Here is a 13,668-nt window from a genome sequence, read left to right on the forward strand (position 1 = left end):
GCATCCAAGTTTTTTAAGGGTGTGCTAAATTTAGCAGAGAATTGTTTTTAAGTGATGAGAGGTAGAAAGGCTCTTATAAATTTCCGAGTGTTTTCTGTGGGGGGAGTGCAGCCTCCACCAGCGCCTCCCACAGTCTCTCTCTCCTCTGACTATATGGGTCATTTTACATAGGGAAGGAGAGAGACTATGCCAGAGGCTGCGCTCCCCACAGAAAACATTTTTCCAAATTTCAATGTTGGTGATGGTGGGTGTATGAGCAAGAGTGAAGGGTATGTTTTGGTGTGCAGGTAGGCAGCAGTTTCTACTGGGAAGCTCTTTAAATTTGTTGACCAACCAACCAAAAGCTACTAGGCTCATTGACCAATCATGATCTGTCCGGCGGCTCGCAGATTTTGCTTTACACAACCATCAAGCTGCTGAGCATGGTATGAATGACTAATTACTCTTTAATTAATAGACAAGAAACTGGCAGCTGAAAATGGTCAAACTGTTTGATCCAATGGTTCAACCAAAATCAAACAGTTCATGTTTTAAGCAGCCTGCATATAAAAAGGTCAATGGTCTAACCAGGTTCTGCTTGTTCATCTGTCAAACCTTCAGAATACTTACCCATGATATGCCATAAAGACAAATGTTGGGATTAACAAATTTTTATGACTTATGGACCCTTGAATCAGCCTCATTTTGAAAACAAAGGGGAGAGTGGTTCATAGAATTCTGAAGTCCTTGATCAAAGTGCTATAGTTCACTGTTTGATATGTCAAGTCTCCTAGACTCAAAGCCAAGACAATTTGAAACAGCTCATCCTTGTCCCACCAACCCAATTCCAACCCCCCCCCCCCAAAAAAAAAAAAAATACAGATAATAATTCCTACAAAATTGCAAAACTCATGTGCCTTAAATACAATAATGCCCTCACAAAACAAAGAAAAGGAACAAGAGTAATATTTCTCCCATGGCATAAAACAGTGAAGCAGGTTTGGACCATAAAAAAGAGGGTATTCATCAATACCAGGATTGTTTAACCAAGTTACTGCTGGCTATGACCGGAGTATTTACATGATGCAATTAGACATGCCGCTTCCTTAGATCTGCCCACTGGGGATTGATGCCCATACAACCTTTCTAGCTTGGGTGAGAGATGCTTTGCAGAAGGGTTCCCATCTTACCTGTATAACTGTGAAACTACAGACACCAAAAACAAGTATTTAAATCGTTCCATGGGACTGCTACCTAAACACACACAACAAGCACATGTGCATGCACACACACAATAGAGTTGGATGTAGCTCAAGCTAAATCACAGTTATTTCACATACCAACATGAGGCATATCTATAACAACTCGGCCAGGAATTTGGTGCTAGAAAAGTAGACTGATTTTAAGATAAGTTCACAACGTCAGACCAAAGCAAATTTTGATTTGGGTATAATTCAAAATGCAAGAGACTTTGTATTAAATTCGATTTGCAAATTTGGAAAAAGCAGTCAAAGTTCAGCCAAGAAAATGGAGTAGGGAAAAAACTTGGAAGTTGATCAATTCATGTACCAAACATTTACCTTCCAAGAAACCAGGATAAGAAAATTGGTCCATGTTTTATGATTACAAAGTTTAATAAAAATTCTGAATATTTCAGGCTGAATTATTCATAAGGAATGCATTTAGGCCAATCATTCATCTTCCTAATTATTTTCAATCCCCCAAAAATGGAAACAAAATTTCCCACATTTTACATATGAATTCAGCCTGAATGTTGGCCAAATTATACTTGAATTTATTAACTGTGTTGAACATGAAAACATGGAAGAAACAGATTCAAACTAACCTCATTCACAACCTCTTGACTTTTATGCTCTAGTCCTTGCTGTATGACTGCAGCAGATTCTTTCACTAAATTAATCTTCAAAGCTGTGTCTTCTGCCTGATATCAGAAGAGAAGAACAATAAATTAGATTTGAAACTGCAAATCCTGTACAAGGTCAGGTTTCAGAATCAACTACTGAAATTACCTCTGCTACAACTTCTTCAACCTTTCTTTGTCTTGTTTGTAGATCATGCTTCTTTTCTTCCACCTCCAACGTAATATTATGTAGTTCATTGGTAACCTCCTCATGTTTCAGATATCTTTCTTTCTCCAGTGCCTTCCTTAATTCCTCCACCTGTTCCGCTGGAGGAGTAAAAGGTAATAATATTTGAAGCAACACATATACACAGTGAAAGGAACCATATCAATTTCTTAAAGGCTACCTTTTCCCTGCCGTTCAACTACTTTTGCTTCAAGGGACATATCCAACACTTCATCCTCGGTCAGCTTAGCCTTCAAAATCTTGACATCTTTATCAATTCCTTTGGATTTGTTGACCTGATAGTGCACATGTAGAATTACAAATATTTCTTGAGGAAGAAGGATTGAGTATAAAAATTGCAAGACCAAGTTAGTTCAACTCCGAAAAGCATCATCAAGACAACTGTTGGCATCATAAAAAGATGAAGAGTTCACCCATGCATACCGTTAGATGAGCCTCAGCCACATCATAGACCAAGATAAGTTTGATCATATTAAGAGACACAGAGGAATTTGAGTGGGTATGCTTCAAGCCTAGGACACCTAATATGGGAATCGTTGATCCCATCCTTGATAATGCATCAGGTGTAAGGTGAACCCACCTTACAGCTATATAGATATTCAATTTTCTTCCATATTTTCACCCAGTGATCTAGTTCAAAAGAACTATATCATCAAAGTGGACCAAAAATGGATTAATAGGCTTAATTTGAGTGCCCAATGGGTTGTATGGGCCATGGGCTTTATATTGTAATGGGCCATTTTTATAAGCCCAAATATTAGAGATTCAAGTCCGATATGGGATTAAAGTAGTTAGTTTCTATTTTGTAATATTGTAGAATAACTTCTTTTTTGAAGAGAGACTCAAGTTGTAAAGGATCACTCCTAACCATACATAGGGATTTCCAATTTTGCTTATGTGAGTTCTGTGGAAGACTAGTATGGTTTTGTGGAAGTCATTCTACTTCTTTTTTTCTCTTTTCTTCTTCAACTATTACAGGTATGTCTTCTAGTTTCAAATCCATTATTGGTGAGAGTACTTTCATTGTTTCTATCTATTGAATCACAGCAATGATTGGGTTTTAATCCATTGGTTCTTTCAATCAGTACTTCTGTTTTCTATGTTCAGTTTCTGTTCATATCTCAGGTCTGCCTTCTGATGTTGACTACACACAGAGCTCAATACCTACCTCTGATCTCAGTTATCTTTTCTTCATGTATCCTGCCTAAGCTGGCCAAAGGTTCTGACCATCTGGATTCAATCAACTTCAGTTTTTGCTTGGATTCGACACCTGTTACCAAATTCTTCTAGTTACTATTTCTGGTCAGTCTTATTTCTAATTCTTCAGTTCTGCCGGCTTCTAAAAATCAGTTTCTATTTCTTGAATGCTCCTGTATGATTGGTTTCTAATTGCTAATATCAATCAGATTCTAATTCTGTATTTGTATACTTTCTATTTCTCCATCATCAGATATAACTATGGGATTGAAAATGTTGGGGACTTAAATCCCCACTTCCTTAATGCTACTCGACCACTATACCAGCCCCTTCAGATTAATCAAATCTGTGATATTGAGTCTCCTATTCTGGTTCTATTTCTGCCCTACGATTCTGGTTTTATCATGGAATCCTAACCTAACACTTTGGAAGGCCAGGATCCACATTACCCAGTCTCTTTTCTTAATTTTTATCAGCCACCTTCAAATTTATTCACTAACACAGATCTCCAAATCATGCTATGGGATGCAAGTAATAAAAAGAAAGGAAGGGGGGGTGCCTCGAAAAAAAAAAAGGTAAACTCGATTAAGGTAAAACCAGACCTGTTCTTGTATTCCTTGCATCTGCATGAGGTGCTTGGACATTTTCTTGCAAGCCTGGAAAGGAAAGAGGCATACTCAGCGGTCATTCCAGATAACTACTTCATGTGGGCACACAAAGGCATAACTGAACAAAAGCCATGTGGATTTTCATTTGTGCAACAAATAGTGTTTTCATTCTCACTACCCCAAATTCAGCCACCCACCAGGTTATACACCAAAGACCATGATAGAATAAAATTTTAACAAGAGGAAGGAATCATTATTTGGCCAATTAACTATGCAGATTCATATATACATTTCAAACAGTGATAGAAAAAATGATCATACGTTATTTTAGGATTGTAACCATTCCAAGGTTTGACCTAGCCTACACTTACAAACTACTTCACTGTTTGCTTAAGGTCTTCATGGAGCAAACTGAATTACAAACATGCTAACTAGTCTGAGATTCTTTTCAGCCTCAATTCCGTAGGGATCCAGTGCTAAGCGGTGTGAACTGTCAACCATGAAACTCGGGTAAAGTATGATACCTAAAATGAAGTCTACCCTAGTTTTATGCAAGAAACATCAAAATCCAATCCTCAATAGCGATATTGTAAGGACAGTACCATATCAGATAACCTAAAGCTTCAATTGACGACTTCCCAGGACTTGACTGCACAGTGTCATTAAATTGGAACGACCATGAAACAGTTTTGGTTACCATTTGGCATTGGCATCGTGAACATTTCAGGAGTGGTGACAACATAAGTTATTATTTAGGAAAGGCAACAAAAAAAGAGACCCAAATGTTCTCTTGACGCTCTGTATGGCCATCTCAAATTCCGCACAGGAAAATGCTCATTTTCTGGTTTCTTTTTTCACACCAGTCTGACTTTATGCCTTTCTTTTTCTTCCAGTTTGGCATTGGTTGTCCATAATGCTGCACAGATATCTAGTGATAAATAGTGGAGCGCACACACCATTATAAGCTATGAAACAAGACAATCCTCCTGAGAAACTAATTCAAGATGAGGACAATTTTGAAGGCTAGAATCTTAATCAACAGCTACATAATGACCGAAGTAGAGTTTATATGGGATAATAAGTTCCTTCTTCCTTTGCTTTTTTTTTTTCCCCTCTTGTCCCTTCTGATGAATAAACAATATGATACACACATTCAAACCCTAAATCAAGATAGATCAAGGGAGCTCCATGAAATAACATAATGTCCAAATAAAGTTATTAAATTATACCTTCGAATACACCTCAACAGCTGCAGTCTTCTCCTGAAACAACTCCATGGCTGATCTTTCAGAGTTCTTCATTTCAGCCCGAGTTGATTTCTTCTCCTCCAAAGCCCCCTTTACAGAGAAATGGGTGAGTAACTATGTGGATGTTTGGTAAGCAGGGAACCGAAATGAATTGATATATGAAATGCGACAAAGTTCCATAGTCTGGACAGCAGTTTGAAATTGTAACAATGTAATGACATTAAAGGATAGCTAAGTAGCTAAAGTAAAACAGCTCAGAAACAAGTCAATCAGATTTTTTTTTATGGAAATTGAAGCACAAAAGAAAGAGAAATTATAAAAGACTAGGGGAGAGGGGAGGGGGTGTGAGGACAACTGCATATTCCCATGATACTAGGAAAACATGCACAAAATATGACAGCATGAAAAGAGAAGTTCATTATAAAGTTAAGGGAGAATTACAAAAAGCAAAACCATTGACCAGGAACCACTGTACAGAATGGCTACTAATAGATATTGTTCCTGGATGAGTATGACATTGCAAAAGTACATAATATCAAGATCATCTGGCCGTGGAAGAGAACACTTCAATAGACATGCAAACAATTTGTTGTACTTTAAATCAATGGGAGTATGAATTCAGAGATTGAATAGCATCTAGATGCGTCAAATATAGAGGCAAGAAATATATCATGTGTTACTAAAAGCAGCATTGTATTTAAGAAATGAAAGCATAGGTCCAAAGGGTCAACCAAGAACAATAGGTTAAAACCTAAGGCTCTGTTTGTTTGAAGGATAAAAAGGGGTGGGAAACTTGTGAGGGTAGGTCCTATATGTTGTGGGTTAGGTTGACAAGGAAAGGGAAGGAAATGAAATAATGGAATATGTTAAAACAAACACCAACAAAACGAAGAAAACAAACACAGATTCACACAAGACAAAGATTTAACGAGGTTCACACACTGGTGTGGTGTGCTACGTCCTCAGGCGAAGAAGAAGATGATTCACTATATTGGAAGAAAAAATGGAAATCTCTCTCGAGAACACCCAAATCTTAGCAAGAAAACTCGTCCAGAAACCCTATCACGAAAAACCTTCAAATTTCACAGTACTTGCTCAACAAGACGATAGTACATATATATTGCTCCAAGTTGGGTCAATCCATTGGGTCATGGTTGGCCGGGTCATAGCTATCATCACAGGTCTCAGGAAAAAAAAAACATTCGGTTTGCCACTAAAATATTTCAGAGCGGGTCATTCTTTAAAACGGGTCAAGAATTTGAAACAAACATAACATAATATGTAATTTTTGATAGGGTGGGATTCTGTGGGAAAGAGAGAAAATGGAGTGGGGGTGGAATTCTATGGGAAAGAGAGGAAAATAAGAGGGGAGAGAGAGAGAGAGAGAGAGAGAGAGAGAGAGAGAGAGAGACGCAAAACAACTTTTCCATGAAGTCCTACCAATATGGAAGTGAGTGGGGTGGGAAAAGTTAAGTGCCACACCAGCAGACAACAATTATTGCATTAAATGACCTTGTCTATAAGCTTCCCACCCTACTTATCCAAATACTCATATTTGTGGTAGTTTGTGGGAAAAAAGTACACAAGTTTTCCACCCTTATTTTTAAATTTTCCACTTTTCTCCATCAAACAAACAGGGCCTAAAGAAAAAAGGATGCCAATGTATAGTGTATATAAGAAGACAAACTTTTGAAAATCCTTATTTTAAACTAATGTTGTTAAACCCAGTTAACTAACACCATTGACATGATAATTGGTAAGGCCCTGCAGACATTTGTTGAGCAATCCAAAACAAAGGGCATGGTGACTTGGGAAAGAATGATGTCTTATTTATTATCAGGAAATGCCAAATAGAACAGAAAAGCATCACAGTATGCATGGAGCACTACTACCCAATCTTTGTGCTCCCAACATACATTGTTCCCAATTGCAACCATAGCCTCAATGGCTCAAGGGATTAAGAGAATATCAAATTCATACATTATGTATAAAGAAAAGAAAATGCATATTACCATCCAAACAATGCATGGAGCATTTGAAATCCTTTATCTCTAAATGGCATTATGATCAGAAAAATAGCACCTCTTTATGTGGTCAAACTATTGCACACATTACACAATCATAACATTAACTTGTCTTCATAGGGGTACCTTACCACGCATGTCAGTAGTAATAGTAAGAACTGAACCTGGTATAAGGAGAATATTATACAATTTCAAACACACCTTAGTTAAATAGTATCATTACCTGCAGTTTGTCGGGTGATTGGACAATTTTAGATCTCAACTTGGCATTTTCTTGTGCACTTTGCACCAATAAAAACTCAGCATTTGAAATCTGCATAAAGGTAAAAGGACTGATATTAAGGAAAAAGTTTAGCAGTTAATCAAGCTGTATGACATCTTTATCTTTTCAAATACAATAGGCACAATCTGTATAATATATGCCGCATGATTAGACCAAAAATACTCCTAATAAACAATCCTTTGACAAACAACAAAGAAGCAAATACAATATTGTAGTTCAGAAAACTGAAAGACACTGTACAACAGAAACCTCAAGCATAGATAAGCTACTTACAGGAATTGCTTGCAGAAAATTTTTGATATGCAAATCAACAAATGAAATGTGTCATCAACTAATAAAGAAAAATACAGATATTGCTTACAGAAAAAATTTGATATGCAAATCAACAAATGAAATGTGAGATCAACTAATAAAGGGGAAAAAAATACAATAAATGCCCATATGAGATACTCTCAAGTTCCAATATCCCCAAATCTAAAAATTCTAGCTGAGTACTCTAATGCTTAATCTTCCACTTGCAAAGGGACATAATAATCACAACTATAAAAGGAAAATTGGATTAAACTTAAGAATAACATAAGTTATACAGGAGACTAACATGGACATATTCAAGTATGAAATGAAAGAGATATTGCAACTACAATCCCTGTACAAATACTCTAAAGCAGGGCTATCAACAAACAACAAACTCAGCCTTATCCCAGCTGAATGGGGTCGGCTACATGGATCCAAGCAAAGACCAAATAATAAAATAATAATAAAAAGAAAAGAACCGCAACAACACAACTATTCAGCTACAAGGATCCTAGCCCTCCAAATAGTTCTATTTGAGGTCATACTAGGGTCAAGACCTAAACTATGCTAAAGCATGGCTATGCTAGGTTATTTTGTGCAGTTCTTTTTTTCTCCCCCCTTGATAAATAATGATTTTATCAAGAAAAGAGAAGAATATATTGAAAGCAAGGAGCCAAGAACTCCATGTAACCATAGAGGACACAATTTAAGGGGAAAGAAAAGTTGCCCCCTTTTTAATCAAACCAAGGAACAAACATGAGCAGTGTTTAAAGATCAAAGCACCAACCTTCTCATCCATTTCTTTACTGTTTTCCCTTAAAGTTCTAAAGGATCCCTTCAAAGACATCTGGTGGTTATTAAGTCCCTGGATGGTCTGGCGTAGCTCATTGACTTCAGTATCTAACTGTTGAACAAATGGCTGCTCCCTTTCCCTTGCTTCTCTATGCTCTGAAATTTCCACATTCATCTGCAAAGATGATGCATAAGATGGGTTTCCATAATTTGATTGAAAGGGAAACAAGGAAAGAAGGGGGCAAACAGAAAGGTAAAATTAAAGGATCTTACTGCAATTGCAGTATGTTTTCCTATAAAGGTACCTGAGAAATCCTTGTCTCCAACTCCAAACTTTGCTGTTCGTAGAAATTCATCTCATCAACAATTGGTTGTAATAGAGTCAATTTTCCTTCCCTGCCATGCTCAAGTGCAAAGACAACAAAAATGAAACAAAAATGTAAACTAAAAACCATTAGAGTATACGATTGATAAAAATAAAAAAAATAAAAAAAGGGCAACCCAGTACACGAGGCTCCTGCTACTGCAGGGTCTGGGAGGGGAAAGTGTACGCAGCCTTACCCCCTGCTTCGCAGGAGAAGCCGTTTTCAAGTTTTGAACCTGTGACCAACATATTGTAATAGTGTAACTTAACCATTGTGCCACAGGCTCGCCCACTATTGATAGTGCATAACAAATTTTTCCTCTTTCATTCCAGTTATCTATTTCTTTACTTGATATGGCCAAGATGAAAGAAATGTCGGGCTCTGTAATACCCAACCAAATTAACAAAAGTGTTTTTCAATTCAACTTCAGCATCTTTGCTGATTTGAGAGATTTAGAACCATCCCAACATGACCCGTTGATGCCTGTAAATCTCAACTATGACTGATAGTTAAGGATCTACATATCTCAACACAATTAAAGGCGTACCCAGTGCATGAGGCTCCCATCACTGCAGGATCGGGGAGGGTCATAATATATGCATCCTACCCCCACTTCACGGAGAGGCTGTTTCCCAACTCGAACCTGCAACCACTTGGTTGCAATGGAGCAACCTTAACATTGTGCCTTGGTCCACCCTCTACATCTCAACACAATTAAATAATTAATTATGATCAATGAAGCACCGTTCCAAACTATGTTTTCCTGATAGTTTCAGATTGGTACCTTTGACTACAACGTCAAAGTCCAGTTCCAAAGCCAGAAATTACTGTCATTAGGATAACTCAGACAGTCCAATCAGATCATAGGTATTTCCACTGTATTTTGGGTCACTGAGATTTATTTTGTTTTCCTTGACTGTTTACCCGATATCTGAATGTCCCCCCTCCCCACCCCACTCCCACCCCACCCCACCACCCCCCCCCCCAAAAAAAAAAACACATTTTTCAGATTTGACGCGAGAATTTGTAAGTACTTTAGGGGAAAAGAAGAAAAGCACGTTTCTCTGAGGCAGTGTGCTGCCACCCAGAACGATATTACTACAATTTGAAGTCCTACAACAATTATATAAGCAAGATGATGCTCCAAATAAACCAAGAAGGAAGGTTAACTGAGGTTCTCATGAAATGATAAAGTTTCTTATCATTCCTATCTTGGTGACAAATGGGAGTAAGTACAATTTTTGGTGAATAATGGAACCCTCAGATGCTTCACCAAACCATTTCATTCCGGAAAGAACCAAGGGGAGCAGAAATAATTTTAAGTACTAAATAGGAGAGCAAGAATTTCTCAGCGCAGAAGACAAAATGATCATAAACTCTTTACCTGTGAAGGGAGAAGTTGAGTAACGCACTGAGGATTACGCCCGTCCTCTTTGTATCTGGCTTTATCATATCTTTCAAAGTGAATTCAATGGGGCAATTGACTGCAGCAACAATCTCCTTCACCTTGTGGTACAAATTCATGGTCTTAATGGATTCAACATGAAGGTCTGGATTATCCAGTTGCCCCAAAGCACCAAAATCAGCTTGGTCAGGATTATCCCTACAAGATCAGAAACCAAGAACAAATTAAGAAGTACAAATTGCCGAAGAAAGGTAGAAAAAGTTAGGGTTTTAGGACTCCTACTGGAGAGGATCGAGATAGATGAGAAGGTTGGTGTAGATTGCACATACGAGTTCAGAAGATGGGTTGGAGAGATCTTCTTCTCTGATGTTTGCGATCTGACACTCAGAAAGTATCGTGACCATGTCTCTGTGAGGGAGGGCTGGGTTGGAGAAGGTCGACGCCATTTTCCCGCCAATGGAGTGTTTCTGTTCAGCGACTCCAGTTTAAAGGTTTCCAACGATTGTAGACGGGGATAACTGTTTAGCATCCCTCGATTTCCAATGTTTTTGTTTTTTGTTTCGGTTTAGAAATTTGGGAAATTTACATCGTCCTCCCTTGTACTTTGGTGCAATTACACTTACCCTTGGATTTTAAAAATCTATTATATTTTCCCCTTAAAACATAACACCGTTGAAGAGTTTGGAATTTCCTATCAAAAAAAAAAGAGTTTTGAATTTTTCCTTTAAACATAGCACCGTTAGCGTTTAGAGGGGAAAATGAATAAATGAAAATCCATGGGGAGGTGTAATTGGACCAAAGTACAAGGGAGGGCGACATAAATTTCCCTAAAAATTTCTACCTCTCAGCCAAAAAAATGGAGTAATTCACTTCTCTTTTAATTCACAAACGTCCTTCTAAATTTTAATATTTTTCAAAAAACCTTTTGAGATTCTATTTCTTTGGCTGCAAGCTTGGATTGTAACTACAACCCAAGGCAGCAGTAGTTAAATTTTGTTTGTTAAGTTCATGCTCTATCTCCCACAAGCATGATTCAAGGAATTAGTAGCACATCAGTAAAATTGGTCAATTCCAATTTAATTATGATTTTGATTGATTTGGAATTGAGATTGGTTGATCATCATGATGTTCTGTATGACTTTAGTATCTAAGTTCTTCTTAACGGGTCTTGGAAAAAAAAAAATCAAATTTCAATAATAAAGTTAAAAAGCGAGCTAAAGATTTGTAATTGTAAAGAATGCCACCTTATTTATTTGGAATTATAATTTTGTAACACGTAATGAATCAAAATGCTCTCAAAAGTTTATTTTGTGTCAACACGGATAATTGCATTTGAAAACAGATTCGTAAGGACAAGGTTGCATATATTATGACCCTCTCTAGACCACAAAATAGTGAGAGCCCTCTCTAGACCACACAATGGTGAGAGCCGTGTGCACTGGGTATGTCTTTCCCCCCCCCCTTTTAACATGGATAATTGCATGAACACAACACTGGAGATTCACATCCTTCGGTAGCTATCAATCCATAAAAATGCGAACAGATGAAATTTTAGTTCGCATCAATGCATATTCTCCCATATTGCTTTTGTCGTTTGGTGCAAACAGCCGCATCCACTGACACCATCAAATTACCTATATATTTCGAAAAGACTCAAAACATAAGTAATTAGTTCTATAGTATGCATTGACTGAATGATTTTTAAAGATCTGGTTTGTGAATTCATCAAACCTCCAATTTGGAAGAGAGGGGGGAGGGAAGATAAAAGGGGGGAAAAAAAAAAAAACTGAAAACCCATAGATCAAGATTAAAGATACTCCCAAACGTGTTTGGAGGGGGGGTTGAATTGCTAAAGAGAAACCAATGAGAGTTTTCCTGGTAGCATGGGAGAGGATCTAAATCCCCTAATCAATTCATTGAACACAATTATGAGATCGGGGGAGTAGTGGACCAAGTAGGGTGCAATTTAGAGAAAATCAAGATAGGAGATAAAAAAAGCTGTAGGGTGCTTGGTGGGTGGGGATCCTCTCCTGAGCATTGATCGCCCAGGTTGTGTCCATAGCTATCTGAATAACTGACTCATGTCTAGGCATTGATCCAACGGCTGTGCTTTTATCGACCAGAACAGAGGCATCATGCCCAAAACAGTTAGATCAATGCCTGGATATATGTTGATCGCCCAGGTAACTATGGGCCGACTTCAGCGATCAGGGCCCGAGAGAGGAACCAGATCTGTGCTTTGTCAACTCTTGCCATGGTTAGCGAAAACGGATCTAATTCCTTCAATTAGTACCCAATTAGTCATTCAAAGGTGGGTAGACTTGGGGATGTGCGAGCAGCCCACTAATTGGAGGATTTTTTTCAGTGAAAACTGCTAATAAGAATTGGAGATCTATTTGCCTCAAAGTGGAATTTAAATACCTCTCTGATGATGGGACCATAAAGAAAAACTACAGTGGCAAAAAATATGATTTTTTACAAAAAAATTCCTTAAAAGAAGAAGGGCTAAAAAAATTATCATAAGTGATAAAAAGACGAATAGCAAAGATGGCAAAAATACTAATTTTCACTATGTTGATTTTTCTTCAAAAATCAACATAATACGATGAGAACTGGAAACAAGGTCTTTTTTGTTTTTTTTTGGGAGAGGGGTCCATCCTAACTTCCCAATGGGATTTGAACTATAGTTATAAGAATTGTTTTTAACCACTACAACAGGGAGAGGATGAGGGCAAGGGCGAGGGCAAGGTCGAGGGGGAGGGGTGGGGGAATGAGTGTCATATGGCACAAATGTGAAATAGAGAATCGATCCCTTGAACTCCTGAGGTCTAGTACTCTATTGACAAGCCACCGACCAACTGAGCAAACAGCCGTTCACAACACAAGGGCTATTGACAGCTCTATTCTTTATATTTATATGGTATTGAAATGGCCAAAAAATCTTAGTCATTGTTTCACATTTACAATGGCCTGGCTAAAATCATGGATGCATGCATTATAATTTATTCTGAATTTTTTTTTTATTAATTAATGATTTGATATAACAATGCTAAGGTTATAAAAGTTGGAAGGAGATCCTCTTATTTCATTCTAGCCCATGCATTATCTGAACTAGGGGTGCAACAGGGCTAGGTTAGGCTGGGTTTCTTAAAACCCTAGTCCAACCCTGAGTCCCCTTAACTAAGCTCAAACCCGCCTTGACCCTGACTCAGGGTCACAAAACTTCAACCTAGGCCCAACCCTTACCCGCCCTGATTGGCCCTGATTTTTCAGGGTCGGGACAAGGTGACCCTGATTGACCCTGACCCAGACCCAGACCCTAACCTTGGTTTACCATCAAGGGCCGGGATGACCTTGATTGACCCT

At 38.0% G+C, this 13,668-nt stretch overlaps 1 protein-coding gene across 1 annotated transcript; it reads right to left on the reverse strand.

The window, feature by feature from the left end:
• Positions 1 to 703: 703 nt before the first annotated feature.
• On the reverse strand, positions 704 to 10,779 carry LOC122057423 (kinetochore protein NUF2 homolog). The gene is made up of 11 exons (XM_042619523.1): positions 10,585 to 10,779; positions 10,282 to 10,500; positions 8,838 to 8,928; positions 8,528 to 8,707; positions 7,387 to 7,476; positions 5,122 to 5,229; positions 3,887 to 3,940; positions 2,248 to 2,362; positions 2,010 to 2,167; positions 1,826 to 1,921; positions 704 to 1,185 (listed from the first exon to the last, which is right to left on the reverse strand). The coding sequence occupies exons 1-11, from the start codon at positions 10,746 to 10,748 to the stop codon at positions 1,126 to 1,128; spliced, it is 1,335 nt and encodes a 444-aa protein (XP_042475457.1). The 5' UTR covers positions 10,749 to 10,779; the 3' UTR covers positions 704 to 1,125.
• Between the last annotated feature and the right edge of the window lie 2,889 nt (positions 10,780 to 13,668).

Source organism: Macadamia integrifolia, chromosome 2 (genome assembly GCF_013358625.1).
Source record: "Macadamia integrifolia cultivar HAES 741 chromosome 2, SCU_Mint_v3, whole genome shotgun sequence".
NCBI classification, from domain to species: domain Eukaryota; kingdom Viridiplantae; phylum Streptophyta; class Magnoliopsida; order Proteales; family Proteaceae; genus Macadamia; species Macadamia integrifolia.

What these genes read in the sequence shown, in the direction of transcription:
- LOC122057423 (XM_042619523.1), bottom strand. Translation starts at nt 10,748, where the DNA reads ATGGCGTCGACCTTCTCCAACCCAGCCCTCCCTCACAGAGACATGGTC. An exon ending in GTAAAGAAATGGATGAGAAG is followed by an intron (nt 7,477 to 8,527) that starts GTTGGTGCTTTG and finishes ACCTTTATGCAG; the next exon opens with ATTTCAAATGCTGAGTTTTT. An exon ending in CTGTTGAGGTGTATTCGAAG is followed by an intron (nt 3,941 to 5,121) that starts GTATAATTTAAT and finishes TTTCCTTTCCAG; the next exon opens with GCTTGCAAGAAAATGTCCAA.